The sequence below is a fragment of the Manis javanica genome, chromosome 15, assembly GCF_040802235.1.
Source record: "Manis javanica isolate MJ-LG chromosome 15, MJ_LKY, whole genome shotgun sequence".
NCBI classification, from domain to species: Eukaryota; Metazoa; Chordata; class Mammalia; order Pholidota; family Manidae; genus Manis; species Manis javanica.
Window position 1 is genome coordinate 48,870,544 of NC_133170.1, and position 19,417 is coordinate 48,889,960.

Sequence of the window (19,417 nt, forward strand, 5' to 3'; positions counted from 1 at the left end):
GTATCCTTTTGAACCAAGGCGCTATGCTCGTCTCCAGCACTAACAAAATGCTCTTATTAGTCAACCAGAAGGTGCAGGAAGGATGTTCCTCACCTCTCTGCTTCTGCCCACTCCTCCCACCCAGCCAGGTCTGCCTGGGGAGAGAGTAACTCAGCTGCCCCTTGGGAGCATTCCAAATCTGTAGGCAGGGACAGAGGAGCTGTCATGCAGCTTTAGAATTCTGGGTGTTGGTCTCATTCTTGTGCCATATAAGCTTTGGTTAAGGGGGTGTAGATGGCCCACTGGCAAGACAGGGAGAACCAGCTTGGGGTGGGGAGCCAGAGCCCGCCCCCAGCCGAGCCCGGAGGCGGCTGCGCAGGCCCCTTTTGGCCTGGGTGACTGCCCCTGACAGTGTGTAGTCACACACCCTTGGAGCGCCGCCAAAGGCCTTTGGAAACTTGGTTTCAGCGGCTGCCATTCTGCCTTCTGTGAGCTGGTTTCTTGGCAGGAACGGCGCGGGAGGGGTTCTGGGTGTGTGAGCGCGCCTTCTAATTCCTGTGTTTGCTTCTGGGGGACTTTCCTGCTTTATTGCTCTGACTGGAAAGAAAAAAAGGACATTGTTTGTGTCCTCTTAGCTTTCTTTTTTAGTTTTCCAGTTTTGCTTTTGGTCCTTATGCGGGGATAACTGTGGTGTGTCTGTTTGACTTGGAAACAGTCTATATATTCTCAAACTTGCTGCCAGGGACTATATCAGCCTCTTGCCCAATATGTTCTGTGAAGGTTTTACGTTCCACTTGCTGCTTATCAGTTCCCACCTGCATGGTCTTGAGCAAGTTACCTAACCACCCTGTCCTCTAGTTTCTGGCCTGTAAAAAAGGAACACTAACACTAGCATTCTCACAGGGTCATTATGGGGATCAAATGAATTAATACAAGTGAAATCCTTAGAAAGAATGGGGGGGTGGGGACAAGCCGATAGCAATGCTCCATGAAGGTTGCCTATTATTGTTGTAATGTTAATATTTGAGTAGACTCTAGAGATGTTTCTATCATCTTCTAAAGTAACAATATTAATCACATTATTAAGGTATGGCTTCCGCACCTTTCCCCCAAATACTCTAATAATGAAGTGTTAGCTGTTATTTTTCCATACTTTCCTAGAGTTTTGTAGTTTACAGAGTGTAAGCCCTGCCATGTAGTAAGCATTCAGACTGGGAAACTGAGGCTCAGGAGGGACAAAGTGACTCTAATAAGAGGCAGAGTTAGGCATAAACTGAGTTTATGCCTGCTGTCTTCTAGGACTCAACACAGGAAGTTATTTTAGTTGCTGCCCCAGTTCTTTGTCCTCAAGTCCCCACCAGTATCATCCTTACCCTAAGCTCAGAGTTTTTAGTCTAAGTACTATTTGGCATTTGGGCCAGATAATTTGGTGTTGGGTTGTTTTCCAAGGAGAGGAGAGGGGGCTGTCCTAAGCATTGTGGAATGTTTCCTAGTATCCTTGATCTCTATCCAGTAAATACCTGTAGCAGCCCCCAGTTATGACAGCCAGAATGTCTCCAGACATTGCACAATGTCTCTTTGGGGTCAAAGTTGGTGTCACTACCTTAGATTAAGGAGGAGAGCAGGGAAATGTGTGTTGAAGGGGAGGAGGGTGGACATGGCGGTGGCTACCACAGTAAACACTTACTGTGTGTGCCAGGCAAGTTGCAATACTATCTCCCTTTCACCAATAGGAATTTTAGGATTGTCTGTATTTTCATGAAGGAGATGCTAGGGCTCAGAGAAGTAAAGAAAACTCCATGCCATTAAATTAGTAAGTGGCAGAAGAGGGGCTCAAATCCAGGTTCAACTGGTGGCAAAGCTCACGGCATTCCCATCACTTCTACATGCAATTTTCTGCTGGCTGATGGTGTTTTAGTTCTTTTTAGGAACCTAGAAAACCCACACAATGAGGATCAAATTGGTTTCAAAGTTATTTTGAGGCCACAAATGTGAGTGTATACACGGAAAAAATAAGACCCCCAAAAACTTATTTGCAGCAAACTTCTTAAAACCTTGTGAGCAGGGCTTCATTTTGTTGTGAAAAGGGGATTGGGATAAACTCTGGTTAATCTCACTTGAACAGTCTCACATCTCAGAAGAGTGGCAAGGCCTTCCATGTGATAAAGCATAATTTCATTGTCATCTTCCTTCAGTATCCCAAAAACTAGTCTGCCATCACTTTTCTGAAAGGCTGGTTCTAAGGTGGTTTGCAAATGTATTTACAGGAGTTAAGCAAAGAATGGTATATCTGAGATGATATACATTTCAATGTTCCTGTTTTAATCAAGTTTATGTGCAGGAAATTTGAACAGATAATGGAAGGTCATTTATTAGTGCAATAATTGCTTTTTAGAAATCATGGGAATCCTGATTAGAAGTGGAATATTGAACTGAATCATTTGGTATTGAGATAAACTCTTCAGGGGGACCTTAATATTGCAATGCAATTAGCTTCATCTATCCATGACTCCCCAGACGGGTTCCAGCGTTTGTTCCGTTAATGCAATTCCATTTCTGATGCCTCTCAGTTCAGATCATTAATAAGTAGTTAGATGTGTCGGCCTGCTAAGTGATTTTAAGGGAGAATTTATTTGAACCCTGTCATAAGCTATCTTAGTGTGTCCTAGAAAATAGTGATATAAAATATCATCAGTTAAAAATGTCACCCCAAACAACCTATGAGATAATTTTCAACAATGTTCCTTGAAGCAAGAAAGCATATTATAAAAATGAAATGTAGGTGTTGAACATGTCATGGTCCCTTATGAAAATATGACAGCACTTCCCATGGTAAAAGCCAGTCTCAGGAATCATTTCTACTGCTGGCCGTGGGCCCAGGCAGGTGTAGCTGCAGTACAGAGCCATTTGTGAATCCTGAGCCTCAGTCTGTCTCTTTTTAAGGCCCCAACTATCTTGTCCAATTTAACCATGCTTTCTGGAATCAGACCGGTGTTTGGAAAATGATAACCAAGAATTAAACGGCAGAGGAGGCACACAATTCTGCAGTTCTCAAATTCGAGTAACTAGGCCTGACGAAACCACACCCCAGGAACCTTTCTAGCAAACGACGACAAGGAGCGTAATGGATGGTGAGCCATTTAAATCTCTTTTGTAAAGGCGCCCAGCGTTGCTGTTTTTACATTTCCCAATTCGAAGGTGCAGAGCTGCCGGCCCCTCCCCTCCCTGCGGTTTTGGGGAGGAGTAAATGAGTTAATGCACGTTAAGCCCCGAGCCCGGGCCCTGGCACACAATATGCCTCAGTAAATAGTAGATACTATTAGTTCAGGCTCTTCCCGTGCAACTTTGAACCCGCTGCCAACTAAGATCCACTGCCAAAATTCCGTGGGAGAGAACGAAGGCTTCTGGCTTCTGGTGAGCGTAAACACACACACGCTGCCTGAAGATCTTAATGTATTAAGTACTTAACAAGGTGGAGTATTTTAGTAAGGACCTGTGCGAAGGGGAAGCTGACGTTGTTCCGACGCCAGACTGACTCAGCAGAACGTTTGGGATCCTCGGGAGGTTGGGACAGTCACAAGACATTTTTATGTTAGGGTGGCTCATATGTGGTTCCTCTACATAGGAATTACCTGGGGGGTTTGTTCAAAATGCCTATTTCGATCCGGCAGGCCTTTCTGGGGAGGGGGGGGGAGCTGAGAGTCTGCATTTTAACGAGCTCCCAGGTGATGCAGGTGCGGCAGGGCCAGGGTCCAGGCTTTGAAAAGCAAGGCTTCCTTAAAGGACGCAAAAATCAAAGCCTCGCCCTGTCCCTGCTTTCGTCCCCGCCTGTGTTCGGCACCTGTTGCCTGTGGTCCGAATAGCTGAGATTCTCACACCGCAGCTCCAGCCCTCGGCCGGGATCCCGGGTGACCCGGGCAAACACACACCCCTGCAGGGTCACGGGCGGGTTACCGAGGCAGGGCTGCCGAAGCCCGCGAGGGTGTTTTCCTCTCTCCCCAGCCCCTCCCTCCCGTGTCTGCCCCAAACCCGGGACTCATCTTGGAGCTGTTTGATACAAAGCCGGCAGCCGAGAGAGGCAAGGTAATTTCAGAGCGGAGTTTTTCTTGTTGGGCAGTTACCTAATTGCAGAATGCGATTCACAGATTTGCAAAAACCCAAATGTCTGGAAACAAACCGTTTCTCTTTAAAGATAATTAAAAGCAGATCGCCCCCACCCCACCCCTCGGGAAGAGGGGGTTAGGAAAATAAAATGAAAGACGGTCTGAGCGCAACCTCCCCACCACCAATTCTAAGGTTTGGAGGCGTATAAATGATAGTTAAATAAAATGTCTACACACGCGCTCGCACACGCATGCGCAAGCGCACACAGCGGAGAATCTGGTTCTAATTACTTGTACTTGAGTTGAACTTTGGCGTTTCCTTTGACTTTCCTCCTGATGTATGTGAGCTGTGTGCCTTGCAGTCCTGCAGTGAATCCACAGAAAAAGGGGGGTAAGAATCCAGACCGGCTCTCTTTGGTGCCAAGAAAAATGAAGCCCAACTGAATGTTTTGACCAAATGCAACACTTTGCTCTTCTCCCTTAATTAGATGAATTTACTCCCTCCCACCAGGTCCCTGAGCGCGGGGCTCAGAATTCCCCCGGGGCTATGCAGGAAATGCCTTTTGCTTTACAACTCCTTTTTCTTTTAAGGCTCAGCTACCCAGAGAGTACATTAAAATACTGTCTTAGTTGTGGAAGCTTCTAGTGAAAAAGGCAGGGTTTTCATAACGCATGATGCCTGCCCGCAACTAATCAGACTCAACATAAAATCCTGAAATCTGTCAACATGGTTTAGCCAGCAGTAAATTAGTTCTCATGAAGAAAAAAGCAGTATACTGTGCTCTCTCCTAAAAATGTTATCTGCTACTTAATCTAACCTTTAGAAAAATGCCAAGCATGTTAGGAATTGTGAAGGGAGCTATTGTTGGAGACTCTCTGTGTGTTTAAATGACACTCAGGTGTGTTGTAACAACAAGGACATTTATACTGTGTTTTCTCAGGTGAGTTAAGTTCGTAAGTGCCAAGTCCTCTTAACAGGCAACGGTATTAATTTTTTTCTTTATTTTTTGTTTGCTTTTACTTGGGGAGTGAATTAACCCCTAGCATCGTGGCAGTGTTTCAGAAAGCTGTGTCACTTGGGAGAGCTGGTATTCTAGTTTTGCACCACCTCAGCTGGTAGAGATTTCGTTTCCTTTGTTTTTGTTTTGTCTTCAAACAACCTCTGGGTTCAAAATGTTCAAAGTAGGTACTTTTCAAAATGCCATCTGCAGACGGGTGCCAGTTCCAGAACTGCCTGTTGCCAGTCCACGTTGAGTTAAGTGCAGAAATTGAGAGCAAATGTTTAGAAACATGTACAACAATTTGACCGAGTGATTATATGTCTCATGAATCTTTTATTTTTCTTCCCTGAGTTGTAGCCTTGTTTTGTGGACATCCTCTTTCTTAATTCCTTCCTTCTAGAGCTTCATTTCATTTGTATGTTTTTTCCTAGGGATTTGTTTTCACTGAATTAATTTTACCCATCCGTGAGTATGTGGTGTGTGTGTGGAGGAGTAAGAAGTTGGTCCTTTACCATAGATGGTCAAAAATCACTAATTTAAAGCAAAATGCCTTCCTCCCTACCCCCAGGAATTCTGCTGCTGGGTGCTGGTCTGGAACACACTCTGAGGAGCATTAATTTAAAGGCAAACAAGACCTGTAATGAATTGTTCTACAGAGAAGGTGACTCGAGCTTTGTTGTACTTAGTGACAGCCACCTCTCCGTAGCAAGCATGGAGAGCTTTGAAATATGGGCTAGAAGCTTCCATCAGTGCAGGTTAGGTTTGGCTTGCTGGCTCCTTTTGCATGTGTGCAGCGCAGAGAAGCCCCTACAGCACCTCTGACGCTGACTCTGCTCTGGGCAGGGACCCACAGAGCCAAGAACCCATCTTGCAAGAGGAGCAGAAGTTCCTGCCTCAGCCACGCTCTGACAAAGCAAGGCCGCCCAGCTGGCTAGCAGCGGGGATGGAGGCTGCTGTTTGTTGGAGATGCTCAATAAGTAAGCAAGGAATAAATAAAAGCAGGAGGCAAAAAGCAGATCCAAAGTATTCCTCAAAGACTGCTTCCCCAAACTGAAATCACATCAGGATGGCTGGTGTGCAGTTGTTTTATTGAATGACACAAGCCTCTTTCCCCCAGGGAAGTCTAAAAACTGCTTTTTTGGCCTGCGTGAGATCGCTGAATGAGCTAATACAGGACACATTGTCTGCTGAGGCTGCAGAGTTTTCTAGCAAAAAATTTTATCATTCTGTAGACTGATTGTGCTTGCCTGGAATAAGGAACAGAATGTTTGTGGCCTCTCAAGGGCATTTGATGAATCTAACTCTAATTTAAAGGGACTAATAGATTATTGATTTAAACAGGATGACAGTGAACAGATCAATGGCCAGGCACTCTGTAGCTGTCTTAAAATACCCAAAATGACTAGTGAAAGGGGAGCCGTAGGCTGTCCTGCCTCCCTGTATCCGCTCTCTTCCTCGGGGTGGGGGGAGGGGGGACAAAAAGAGAAGAGGAGCCCTGATAAACTCAGCCAAAGTATGTCTTTACTGCAACACCAAAAAGGCCAGAGGTCGCGAAGAAAGTACGAATCTGCTTTTATATTGATGCCATATCCTGGTTGTAATTGTAGAACTTGGCATATTTGCCCAAGGCTAGCTCTGGCAATTTGACTGCACCTCTGAGATTTAATTTTCTGTTTTGCTTTGTATTGTTCTCAGTGTTCTAGGACACGCAGAGAAATGAAAGGACTACAGGTTATCAATTTTGAGGGGTATTTGACTATATATAGTGCAATATTTAATTCTTCACCACCACTGGGCACATTTTTCTGAAGATGACTATTTCTTGTTACGTGTAAGTCTTCCTGTTTATCTCTGTATGGGATTTTGTTTATGCATTTAGAGGAGTCAAATGGCCAAACGCAGTAGAAAATAATCAATTCATCCTTCACAACACAGTCTGGTCACCTCCTCTGGGAAGCCTCTCGATTTCTCTGGGCTGAATAAGGCTTGTAGCCCTCTCTGTCTATGTTAGTGGTTCCTAAGCTGCTGCAATTTGGATTGACCTTGGAATTTTTTTTTTAATACTGAAGCCTGGCTCCCACTCCCAGACATTGTGGCAAAGTAGGTCTGGGATACAAGCTGGGCACTGAGATGTTTGAGTTCCCCAAGTAGTCCTAATGGATAGCCAAGCTTGAGAACCACTGTATTATATTCTAATTGTTGGCTTACTCTCTATTATGCCAAACTTGTCAAGGCTAAGGGATTGTGCCATGCACTGTCCATAGCGTAGACCATTATGCCAGGCAAATTACAGGCACTCAGTGAAATAAATGATTGAACATGTGAACATCTATTGTATGAATGTGGAAAAGTTCATAGCATTACTGGTGACATCACCACAGCCTTAATAAAAGTCCAGAGCCCTCACTATTGATTGTTAGCAATAGAAAATTTTCATTCATGGCAGCTGTTCAAGAAAAGCCTTCTGGATCCATTCATTTGTTTTGAGTGACTCTCATGCATAGAAAAAGGCCTTTACCAACCTTGTAAAGTGTTTGGGGATTTTTGAGGCCTCCTTTTTTCTGTGCTTTGCTCTAAGTTTGTTGTGTATCAAATTGTCCACAGTTCTGCTTCCTCTCTTTGGGAGGGTGAAACGCTGGCCTCCCTTTAGTACATGTGTTTGAAGTGGCGTATTTATGGAAATTACCACCCACTTTTGAAATTCAGGGCATTGCTCTGACAGCTGAATCCAGCCCTAGCAGAATTCTATTTACAACTTCCCTAGACGAGCCAGATTAGCTGTTCCAAGTGAGCAAATAGAAACATTAAAACACACCCCCCACATTGCTTCTGTGGCGAACACAATGCAGGATTGATCATAGTGGTGACAATACAGCTCTGTCAGAGCTGTTGAAACCCTTGGGTGGAAGTAGAGGCACACAAGTAAAACCAATCCAAACAGTTTTGGGAGGCATTTAGGGGAGGACTCACTTATGTTGACATTAGGAGTATAAATTGACACTGCCCTTCTAGAAGTCATTTTATCACATGAATTAAAAACTAACAAAATATTTTTAGATAACCCTACCTTTTGAACTAATAATTCCACTCCTGAGGATTTATCCTAAGGAAATAGTCAGAGATGTGCTGAGATTAGGTATGAAGATGTTCATCATAATGGAATGTTTTGTGGAAAAAATGTTTATTGACGAGGAAATAAACTCATGACATAAGTTAAACCAAGTCCCAAACAGAATCTACAGTATAATTCCACTTTAGTAAATAAATAAACCAAAAAGCATTTTGATGTGTAGAAAAATGGTCTAGAAGGATATATGCCAAAATGATGAACAGTGGATTTCTCTGATAAGTCTGTGGGTGATTCTGTGTGTGTGTGTGTATTTTCTTGGATTTCATTTTATACTGTTAGCAAGTACTGTTTGTCTTATCGGTGTCATTGTTTCTCATTTACTTCCAGTGAAGCTGAGTAGTGTGAGGAGAGCTTTTGCAGTTTCAGCTTGATAGCTGACCTGTTAAACTGCAGTGACATCTCAGATGCCAACCTTTCTATAGAACTCTTGCCACAGTTGTGCCAAACTCTCAGATGAAGGGCTAATTTGGTCCAGATAGCTTGGCTCTGACCAGTAAAGATGGTAGTACATTTATCAACTAGACCTGAATTATTCCAATGAATTCATTCCAAGATTCTTCTGAAGTATGAAAACTGTAATTATAGTTGATTCTATTCCAAAGGGATAATTAATTATTTTTTTAAGGAAGCAAATGAGTATATAAAAGCTATTTGATTTCTAATGGCATTATTTAACAACTTAGAGAAGCACTTAATGTTTGGAATAAAAAAGTTCATGTATTTTAACTAATTTTTCCACCTTCATTTATTTCACCCATCCCCTCACCGAGCCCCCTCCCCCACCCCTTGGTAGCCACCAGCCTGTTCTCTGTGTTAATGAGGCTATTTCAATTTTGTTTGCTCATTTGTTTTGTTTTTTAGATTCCACATATAAGTGAAACCGTATGGCACTTGTCTTTCTCTTTCTGACTTATTTCATTTAGCATAATGCCCTCAAGCATCACCCGTGTTGTTGCAAATGGCAAGATTTCATTATTTTTTTGTGACTAAGTAATATTCCATTGTGTATATGTACCACATCTTTTTTATCCATTTATCTATCAATAGACATTTAGGTTGTTTCCATATCTTAGCTACTATAACTAATACTGCAAAAAACATAGGGGTACATATATCTTTTCAGATAAGTGATTTTACTTTTCTCAGGTAAAGTCCCAGAAGTGGAGTTGCTGGGTCATATCATATTTGTATTTTTAGTTTTTTGAGGAACCTCCCTACTGCTACCCATAGTGGCTGCACCAATTTGCAATCCTATCAGGAGTGCACAAGGGTTCCCTTTTCTCCACATCTTCTCTAGCATTTATTAATTCTTATTTTGTGGATACTGGCCATTCTGTTAATGTGAGGTTGTATCTCATTTGGTTTTGATTTGCATTTCCCTCATGATTAGTGATGTTGAGCATCTTTTCATGTGTCTATTTGGCCGTCTGTATGTCTTCTTTAGGAAAATGTCTATTCAGGTCCTGTGCCTATGTTTTTGATCAGACTGTTTTTTTCTGGTGTTGAGTTGTATGAGTTCTTTTATATATTTTGGACATTAACCCCTTATTGGATAGATCATTTGCAAATATATTTTCCCATACAGTAGGTTGCCTTTTTGTTTTGTTGATGATTTCCTTTGCTATGCAGAAGATTTTTAGTTTGATGTAGTCCCATTTGTTTATTTTTGCATTTATTTCCCTTCCCTGGGGAGACATATCCAGAAAAAATCCCCACTAATGCTGATGTTCAAGTTTACTGCCCATGTTTTTAGGAGTTTTATGATTTCAGGTCTTATGTTTAAGTCTTTAATCCATTTTAAGTTTATTTTTGTGGACATTATAAAAGAGTGATTCAGTTTCATTCTCTTGCACATAGCTGTCCAGTTTTCCCAACACCATTTATTGAAGTGACTGTCTTTTTCTCATTGTATATTCTTGCCTCCATTGTCACAGAGTAATTGACCATATAAATGTGGGTTTATTTCTGGGGTCTCTATTCTGTTCCTTTGGTCTATATTTCTGCTCTTGTGCCAGTACCATACTGATTTAATTACTGTAGCTTTGAAGTATAGTTTAAAATCAAGACGTAGAATAAGTCCTGCTTTGTTTTTTCTCCAGATTGCTTGGGCTATTTGGTATTTTTATGGCTCCATATAGATTTTAGGATTATTTGTTCTGTTTCACTGAAAAATACCATTGTTATTTTGATAAGGATTACATTGAATCTGTAGATTGCTTTGGGCACTATGGTCATTCTGATAATATTAATTCTTCCTATCTATGAGCATGGGATATCTTTCCATTTATTTGTGTCTTCTATTTATTTCACCAATGATGAAAAATTCATGTATTAATTCAACAACTATTTATAAATTACCCACCTGCTGTGTGCCAGGTTGTCTTCCAGGCCTGGAATGCAGCCGTACACAATGCAGGTAGATTTCTTGGCCTCATGAAACCCATACTTTGGGGATAGAAGAGGTAGAATGTAAAATTGTACACAAACTTTCTAAATTTAGATACTAGTTAGGATTTTATAGAGAAAATAAGATAAAATAATGGCACACCGTGACCAAGAGTGGGAAGAAGCATTTTATTTAGAAAAGTCTTCTCTGAGGAGGTAGCATTTCTCTAAGATCTAATTGATGGACAGGAACCAAACATGTGAGAATTTCCAATTAGGGGAAGTGGTTAATACAATAGCCTTAAGCTAGTGTGAGTACTTGGCCTATTCAAGAGATGGATGAGATGCCAAATGTTTAGAAGGCAGTAAATGAGCAGAATTGTTGAATGTGGGGATATTGCTGAAGAGCCGTATTGTGAAGAGCCTTGTTGAGCATAGTAAGGTGTTTAAGTTCGATCTAATTGGTGAATGTTGAAGGGCTTCAGACAGGTAAGGGAGAAGGACTGATTTTAAATTTTTGATCAGTAATCTGACTGTATATTTGAAGAATGGACCCCAGAGTAGAATAGTGGGCACAGGGAGACCAGTGAAGAGGCTCTTATGGTCATTGAGGCAAAGATGACTACCAGGTGGGCTCCTAGCCTGGTTGTGGTAACAGGATTGTGAGCCAAGGATGGATTAACAGTATGTCTAGGGGGTTGAGTTCACCCGACATGCTGATAGTTTGACCACAGGATGATCCAGTCAGTAGAATAGCTAATCTGGGAGACGATGAGCAGGGCAACAACTGGAAATGTTATGCTCTGGGAAATATACTGCATATTGTGAAGTGATTGGGAGATTGAAAGATTCTGGAATGTTATTTGACCACTTGCAATCTCTCCCTGCCCCATTTCCATTATCCTTTATTAGCATTTTTACCTGTGATAAGAATAGGGCCAGGTCTTGCTTTGACTTTGAACATAAATCTGGAGAGTAGGGTTGGGAAACTATTTTGGTCTTAAGTTCTGTGAATATCTCTATTCCATGGAATGTGGGTCGTTATATAATGAAATGGGGGAATTATGTATTTTTAAATCTAGAATAAAGAGCATCATGACTCTGTGCCATGCTTCTCAAACATTAATTGTACATTCGGTCACCTGGGGGTTTTCTTAAGATGTTAAAATGCAGATTCAGATTCCATAGTCTTGAACTGGGGCCTGATGCTATGTTTACTGATGAGAAGCCATTGCTGCTGGACCGAGGAACAGTCCTTGAGTAGCAAAGGTCTTAACCAATATTATTATTAACGAAGATCAGTTATATGGCTGCATGCTGAAGGCCCTCCCTATATACTTGTTGAATGGGGGCTCTGGGCATTTTCTCTATTTCATCTTGAGGAAATTCACTTTTGGTTAAGTGAGTAACAAGGTCAAACAAGTCATTCAGAGGCTCTAAGGGAGCCAGAGGCCAGGGGAAACAGGAGCATAGAAGGAGTCTGGGGTTTGCAGTGTGAAGACCTGGCCTTGTGTCTTGGTGCTACTACTGCCCTACTGACCTTGGATAGTCACTGTCTTCCTTTGAGTTCCCATTTCTATGAGGGTGAAAGGGCAATGAAGTCATCTCCCCCACCCAGTGCAAATGCTTTTGCCTTATAAACTATAGAGCACCACGATGTGTCCGGGCCCCCACTGCACTGCCTAGGTGACAGCGAATGTGGGCCTGCCTTTGCCAGCAGGATGGTTGAATTCGCAGCAGAGGCCTATGAATTCCCTGCTGAAAAGGAATTGAACTGAAATACATTCTCTTTTCTCTCCCCCTCCTCCATCTCCATCATAGCAATTGAAACACAGAGCACCAGCTCTGAGGAGCTCGTCCCCAGCCCGCCGTCTCCGCTTCCTCCCCCGCGTGTGTACAAACCCTGCTTCGTCTGCCAGGACAAATCATCTGGGTACCACTATGGGGTCAGCGCCTGTGAGGGGTGTAAGGTGAGTACCCCTGCCTCTGCACCGTGTGCTCATTCTCCATGTGCTCCCAGTAGGTGACTACCCAGCTCCAGAAATGAGCTTGGACATCTGTAATGTCACCTCCAATCAGTGTGGCGGGCTAAGGTTTGTTTGATGGGCTCATTTCTTCCTTATACCTCATTTGTTAAAAATCCAAAAACTTCTGCAAATGACTGATGGGGGCCAAATGTTGCAGGGCCCTTAAAATAACACATACAGTTCTTGTAGGTAACCAGAGCCCTTTGAAAAAGTCCTGTAAAGCATTCTCCTGTTTCTCTTTAGAACTTGCCATCTGCTGTCTTTGTAGTTTTATTTTATTTTTAAATATGACTGACAATCCACTGAATCAACTTGCAGAGAATCCAAGGTTGAAATTGGGATTTATCTTCTGGCTGTTTCCTCAGCACTGTGGCCTTTGAATTACAGTTTGATTTTCAGCCTGTAGGGACTTGCTACTGTGTGTGTGTCATAAATTCAGGGGAGCTGGATTTAAAATTCCAGCCTCCGGAGTAGTGGAGGCTGAACATGTGTCAGAGAGGATATGGCTGCTTTGAATCAAGCTAGACATTTGTTATCAAGTCCAACAAATTTAATTGAGTGAAAGAGCTTCTTTTTTTTTGAAAGAGAGAAAAGAGACAAAGAATGACTAAATAGGCAAATCCAACTTATCCGTAAACTGTGAAAGGAACTGTGGCTGTCCTGAGCTATCCCTTCCCTAGATATACAGCTTCTTTATATTCTGTCCGATGGTTGTTCAGGTCTGAGGTTTATACATCTAAATTCCATGATTCGTGGGCCATTGGAAACACACTGGAATAATATTACAGGCGCTCCCATTGGGTGCGTCATGGCATTTTGTATTTGGCTTATTGGAGTTAGCATTATTGTTGCTGTGTGTATTGGTTAGGTGCTATTGGGTAACAGACCATCCTAAAACAGAATGGCTTAAAACCACAACCTTTTATTTAGCTTACAAATCTGTGGGTCAGCACTTAAGGGCCGGTTCCTCCGGGCAGATCACCTGGTCTTAGCTCTGCTCTACTGTGTGTCTCTGGTCAGCAGCTCCAGGTTAACTAGTTGGCTGTGTTTCTGGGGGTGTGGCCTCTTGGGTGGGGGCTCCCAGCTCTCCTCCATGTGGTCTCTCATTCCCACTGGGCTGGCCCTGGCTTATTCACACAGGCAGGGTTCCAGCAGAGAGAATGGGCACACAAGGTCTCCGGAGGTGCAGGCTCAGAGGTGGCACCCTGTGACATATTATGTTGACCAAAGCAACCCCTAGCACCAGTTCATATGCAAGAGATAGGAACATAGACTCAACTTCTTAATGCAAGGAGCTCTGAAGTCAGTAAAAAGTAGGAAGATGGGAGAGGAAAATTGGGGTCAGTTTTTCATTCCATCTACCACACTGCATATCTAGTTGCCCCTGTGAACACAATGTAGAGAGGGCCCCTAGCTCCATTGCCCAGCACCTCACACACACACTCAGGCAGAGAGTGGGTGCTAAAAGACATGTTGAACAAATGCATCAATGTCACACAGCCCATCAGAGAAGGTACATGTTTTCCCTTCTTTTCAAACCATTTGAGTAAACATGTTTTATTTTAACAGGGTAAAACCAGTTTGGAGAAATTCATTAAAGATTTAATTCTGGGATGTGTTGGTTGTTTTAAAGAAATGCTCTTTCCTCATTCCATGGAATAGAGAGTGGCTTCAGATGCAGTGGGCAGGAAAGTTAACAGAGCAACAGGTGGGCAGCTGGTAAAAAGAAATTCATTTGTGTGTCTCCCTATTACTTTATTGTTGGTAACTTCTAACTGTACCTACTTAAATTGCCCTGAAATTTGGGAAGCTTTCAGCAGAATAACAACTCACTATCCACTTCTGTGCAATATATAAATACATCATTTTCTACTGTTTACTTGAAGTTAACAAAAGTATAAGCCCTCTATGGTCAGATGAGCTTGCCAGCCAGTTGTCGAAGCTGAAGATTTTTGCACTGTGAATGGGTCTCTGAAAACAGACTGCTTTTCCCTCTGGTTGTTGAGAAACACTGGTTTGCCTTTTGGCTTACTGGGAAATGTAGTGACAATATTTAAGGACCAAGAAACGTAAGAAGGCAACACTAGAATGTAACAGCTAAAGGAAAAGATATGCAATGTTAAAAAAATTAAATATGACTTGTTTTCATTTTGAAAAATTATCAGTGCAGTGCAGCAATTGTTGTACAAAAGCAGAAAATGAAAACAGCCATGATTCTACCCTAGGAGAAAACCCCAATTGAACCAGTTTTTCTCCGAGTGTATGTATGTTGCTATTTTTGTTGTCTTTTACAAAAATAGGATTTTATGTTGCATACTGGGTTTAACCTGCGTTTTAAATTTAATAATGTTTCATAATGAAAATTTAAACAACTGCATAGTGTTATACTATTAATTGTTGTGACTTGTGGTGATATAATGTATTTAACTAATCCTCTATTGTGCAGTTAGGGTGTCTCCAATGTTTCTCTAGTATAAATAATGTTTTAATGTATAGATTTTAGGTATATCTCTGATAATTTTCTTAGGGCAAATCAGTAGAAGTGGAATTACTAGGTCAGTGGCTTTGCACATTTTTAAGGCTTTTGATACAAACTGCCATAATGTCCCCTAAAAGAGATTTATCAGTTTAAGCTCTGTTAGTCTATAAAAAGTTAATCTTAATGGAGACTATCTATTAGAAATTTCTCCCTTGTGATAATAAGGTCATGAATCAAGAAACAACTTCTCTTCTAGAATTCTGCCTATATGTAATTTGGGTGTTTATCATGGGCTCATGCATGTTACCATTTTGGGCTATCAGCAGATGCACCATGGGCTCCTGGTTGACCTATAAGGTCTGACCCACCTTTTGGCTGGAGATCCAGGATCACTACTCTGGTCTGGAAACCTCTGCTCTAAACTCGGACTCCCAAACAGAACTCAGTTTATATCTTTAAGAAGTGATGTGCACAATGGCTTCTGCCTGTCATAATCAGGATGACTTTATTGACTATTAACTGGGGGAGAGAATCTTCTGTATTCCTAGGGATCAGGTGGCAGTCTCAGCCTCAGGATTTAATGAATGGGTTGTGGTCCGCCTTTGGAAATGGCCAGTGGCTGCTGTGCTGATGCAGCATCACTATGGAAGTGGAATCACTAGATGCCCCATGGGGATCCCCTGTTTAGGGGATTTCCAGCTGAGCAGTGGCAGTTTTTTGCAGGGGACAAAGAATACATAAAATTAATATATGGTGTGGTTAAAGTTTAACAATATAAAGTAATAAAGGTGATTTTCCTGTGTCTTTTTTAAGAACAATTTCATTGCTAACAGCTAGAATTTATGCACAGTTTTGTCTTTCATTGTGTTTTACATTTCCATTTTTTGAAGCTGCCAAAGACTGAAATCTAGAGTGAGAATACCAGGATTCTGTGAATCCTAGCTAGCCTTCTTGCTAGCTTTGTGACCTTAGTCAAGCACCTCTAATTCTCTGTGTCTCTCCTTTCTCATTTGGAAAAATAGAAATAATGATAGCACCTACCTCATAATATTATTGTGAGAATAAAATGAGTTACTATTAAGCATGTGGAATAGTACCTGGCACATAGCAAGTGGTATATATACTTATTTATTGTTTGTATTATCATTAACTTAATATAATGACTTTTGCACACAGGGATGTAACATCCCTTATAATCTTCATATTCTTTCTGGTAATATTCTTTCAGCAGTTCCCCATTCCTTGATACCAAAGTAAACATTTCTTCTTTCCTTCAAGACTCAGGTTAAGACCCAGCCATCCCACAGAACCTGCCCTAGTACAGGGGTTGGCAAATTGTTCCTGTAGAGAACCAGGCAGTAAATATTTTAGGCTTTGAAGACCATGTGGTCTCTATAACAACTACTAAGTTCTGCTGTTGTAGCATGAAAGGAGCCATAGCCAATATGTAAAAGAATGGGCATGTCTGTGTTCCAATAAAACTTTATTTATAAAAACGAGTAGAGGGCCACATTTGGCCCTTGGGCCTAGTTTCCTGACCTCTGCTAAAGTACATGGCGATATGTCCTTTCTTATAATTTCTATAACTCAGAAATGGCCCAAACCACTCATGCCAGAGGTGGCAGGCCAGCTCTTTCTGGTGAACTTAGGTCTGGGACTGCTGCTCCCCTTCTGCACTTGCTTAAGAATTAATTACTTAACAAGAGATGATGTCCACTTGCCCGGGGCTCCAGGGTAGAAGCTTCAAGACCACCCTCCCCGTCTGGGATTCCTCCACGCCCCTCAGCTCCCATTTTCTTATCATCCAAAGTCAGAGAAATTAGCAATTTCCTTATAAGTGAGCTACTCCCAGAGCACCTAGCATGTTACTTTGGAGGAGTTTGTGGGTGTATTTTATGAGCTGCTGTATCAGTTAGCTTTTCCTGCTTGACAAATAACCCAAATGCTTGCTGGCTTAGAAAAATAGACATTTGTTATTTATCACAACGCTGTGCAGGTCTTCAGGTCTGTGCTGGCTTGCTTGGGCCAGGCAGTCTGGGAGAGCCTCACTCACATGACTGAGGTCTTGGCAGGATGCCTGGATCCTCTCTCCATGTTGTCTATCTTCATCCATTAGCCCACCTGGACTTGTTCACATGGAAGTGGTGGGTCCCCATTAGTAAGATTGGACAAGAACCAAGGTGCAGCGCTCTGGTTGCATCACATTTGCTAAAGTCCCATTGGCCAAACAAGTGACATGGTCAAGCCTCTGTTCAGTGGGTGGAGAAATAGACCCCACCTCTTAAGGGGGAAGGTGAAAGCCACCTTGCAAAAGGGTGAGTATCTCAGAGCTGACATTTGATGACATACTGTCTTCTATTATTCTCTGGTTTCATGCATAACTCGCTTCTGACAACTCCTTTCACCATTCTGTCATCCTTCAGCGTGTATTTATTGAACACCTACTACATTTCAGGTCCTCAGCCAGATGCTGCAGATACAACAGTGAATAGTGTTTCTCCTGGAATCTGTTTTCTGGGGCAGACAATAAACAATTCAAAGTTGAAAGAAAATGAACAGAATGATCTGGTAAAGAAAAATTGAGGGGTACCTGATTTGATGGGGGCCAAATGAGAGCTCACAGCTGAGAAAGAACCTGCTGTGTGATTAAGAGGGGGAAGTGTTTTTGATCAGAAACTGAACACTTGGATTTTAAGACCATTTCTTCCTTTCTTCACTGTGTCCATTAACTTCTCTGGGCTTCAACAAATCTGTAAAACTAAAACACACGCACATGTTTGAATGAGTCCTGTGGTGGGCAGGTACTAACACCAAAATAGCAAACCAATAATTGCATTCATGTTTTGTTAGGAGTTTTTACAAGTTCAAGGGCGAGTATGGAGGAGAAAAGCACCCCTGTGGGATTCCTTCTCTACACCAGGCATTAGGGCATTTTATACTCTTATCTCATTGAATTCTCACACCAGCCCTGCTTAGGGTGGGCTGTGCGACTCCCATTTTACAGATAAGGACACTGAGACTCAGAGAAGTTAAGGAACTTGGTCCAGGTCACACAGCCAGCCTTTGCCAGGGCTAGGACTGAAACCTTAAGCTTGTTGTTAAACACCTGCCTGCTTCAGCCTCATTGAAACAGAAGGTAGGGAGCAGTGGTGCATTATATTCCAGATTGGGGGTTTCATGGTGCAACAAATTAAAAGCCAAAACAGGTGGGAGCATACTTAAAAAGAAAAGCAACCCTATTGCCTTGATCATTTCTTCAAAGGAATGGCATTTTCCCAATACAAAGTAGAGGAAGGGAGGACTTACAAGGCAGTCTTTCCCAAGAAGGGACAGCTACCCCCCACAGGCACTCTCCTAAATGCTTCTTTGTCCTTGTTCTCTCCATTCGCCATCGGTGGGTGGAAACTTCCCATGCATAAGCCAGTATTTGGGAGCCACTGTCCAGCCCAGCTGCAAAGCCTCTGGGAGGAGGCCAGGCGCAGCCCTGAGGGTGCGCCTTCTGCTCAAGGGCACAGAGGAAATGCTCCTCAAGGCCACTGTGGTAGCCTTCTATTTAAAGCAGCCTTTAAGGGTTTCAACTCCACTAGCCCCCTCGGTCCCTCAGAGCTAATTTTGTCCATTTTCTCATCTGCCTTTGTTTTCCTTGCCTCTGAAGAAGGGAGGCCCTCATCTCTGTGACAGTGTTCGACTGCTGGGCTGTTTTTTCCTGGCCAACAGTTTGCAGTATATTCAGTCACAAAAAGTTTTGCAATCAGGAAGACAGATGTCTGCACTTAATTTTAGAACTTCTATTAAATACTGTAAATGCACTTAGTGATTTTATTTGAGCAAAGCCATTAAAATGACACTGATTTTTGTCTTGTTTTTAATTGGCATGGGTAAACATGAACATTATGCTCTGTTGGGAGCACATTTTTGGCTTTGCCCACCCTGATAGTTGCTTCTGTTAGAGGTTTGCCGAAGTATCAAACCCCAGGAACAATACATAACATACTAAAAAAAGACAATAACAAACACAGGACAGTGTCTGTATGCTATAATGGCTAAAACTGAATTCGGAAGCCTGCCATTGAGTTTGTTGTTGCAGTCCTTGAACCACGCACAGTAGGTCTCCTCATAGGAGCTGTTCTCCTCATTAAAACTGGCCAACAATGGAGAATTTATTTATTATCTCATTCACCAGACATTTATTAAACACTTTCTGTGAGACAGGCTCTAGTTATAGAAATAAAAGTTTTTATGTATTTTGTTCCCCATGTAGGTATCCCAATGTTTAAAAAGTAGAACAGTGCCTGTTAAATAAGAGATACATA

General features: G+C 42.2%; 1 protein-coding gene across 7 annotated transcripts in view; it reads left to right on the forward strand.

Moving 5' to 3' along the window:
* RARB (retinoic acid receptor beta) overlaps positions 1-19,417 on the forward strand; it is a 368,014-nt gene that overhangs the window by 226,365 nt on the left and 122,232 nt on the right. For 4 of the 7 annotated variants that reach the window (XM_037008587.2, XM_073223415.1, XM_073223416.1 and 1 more), the window contains exon 2: positions 12,420-12,568. In XM_037008587.2, the coding sequence (XP_036864482.1) occupies positions 12,420-12,568 (149 nt within the window). Of the gene's footprint in view, positions 1-3,297; positions 3,394-3,828; positions 4,063-4,455; positions 4,474-12,419; positions 12,569-19,417 lie in introns of those variants that run through there. The other 3 variants (XM_073223414.1, XM_073223413.1, XM_073223412.1) reach the window with 3 other exon arrangements.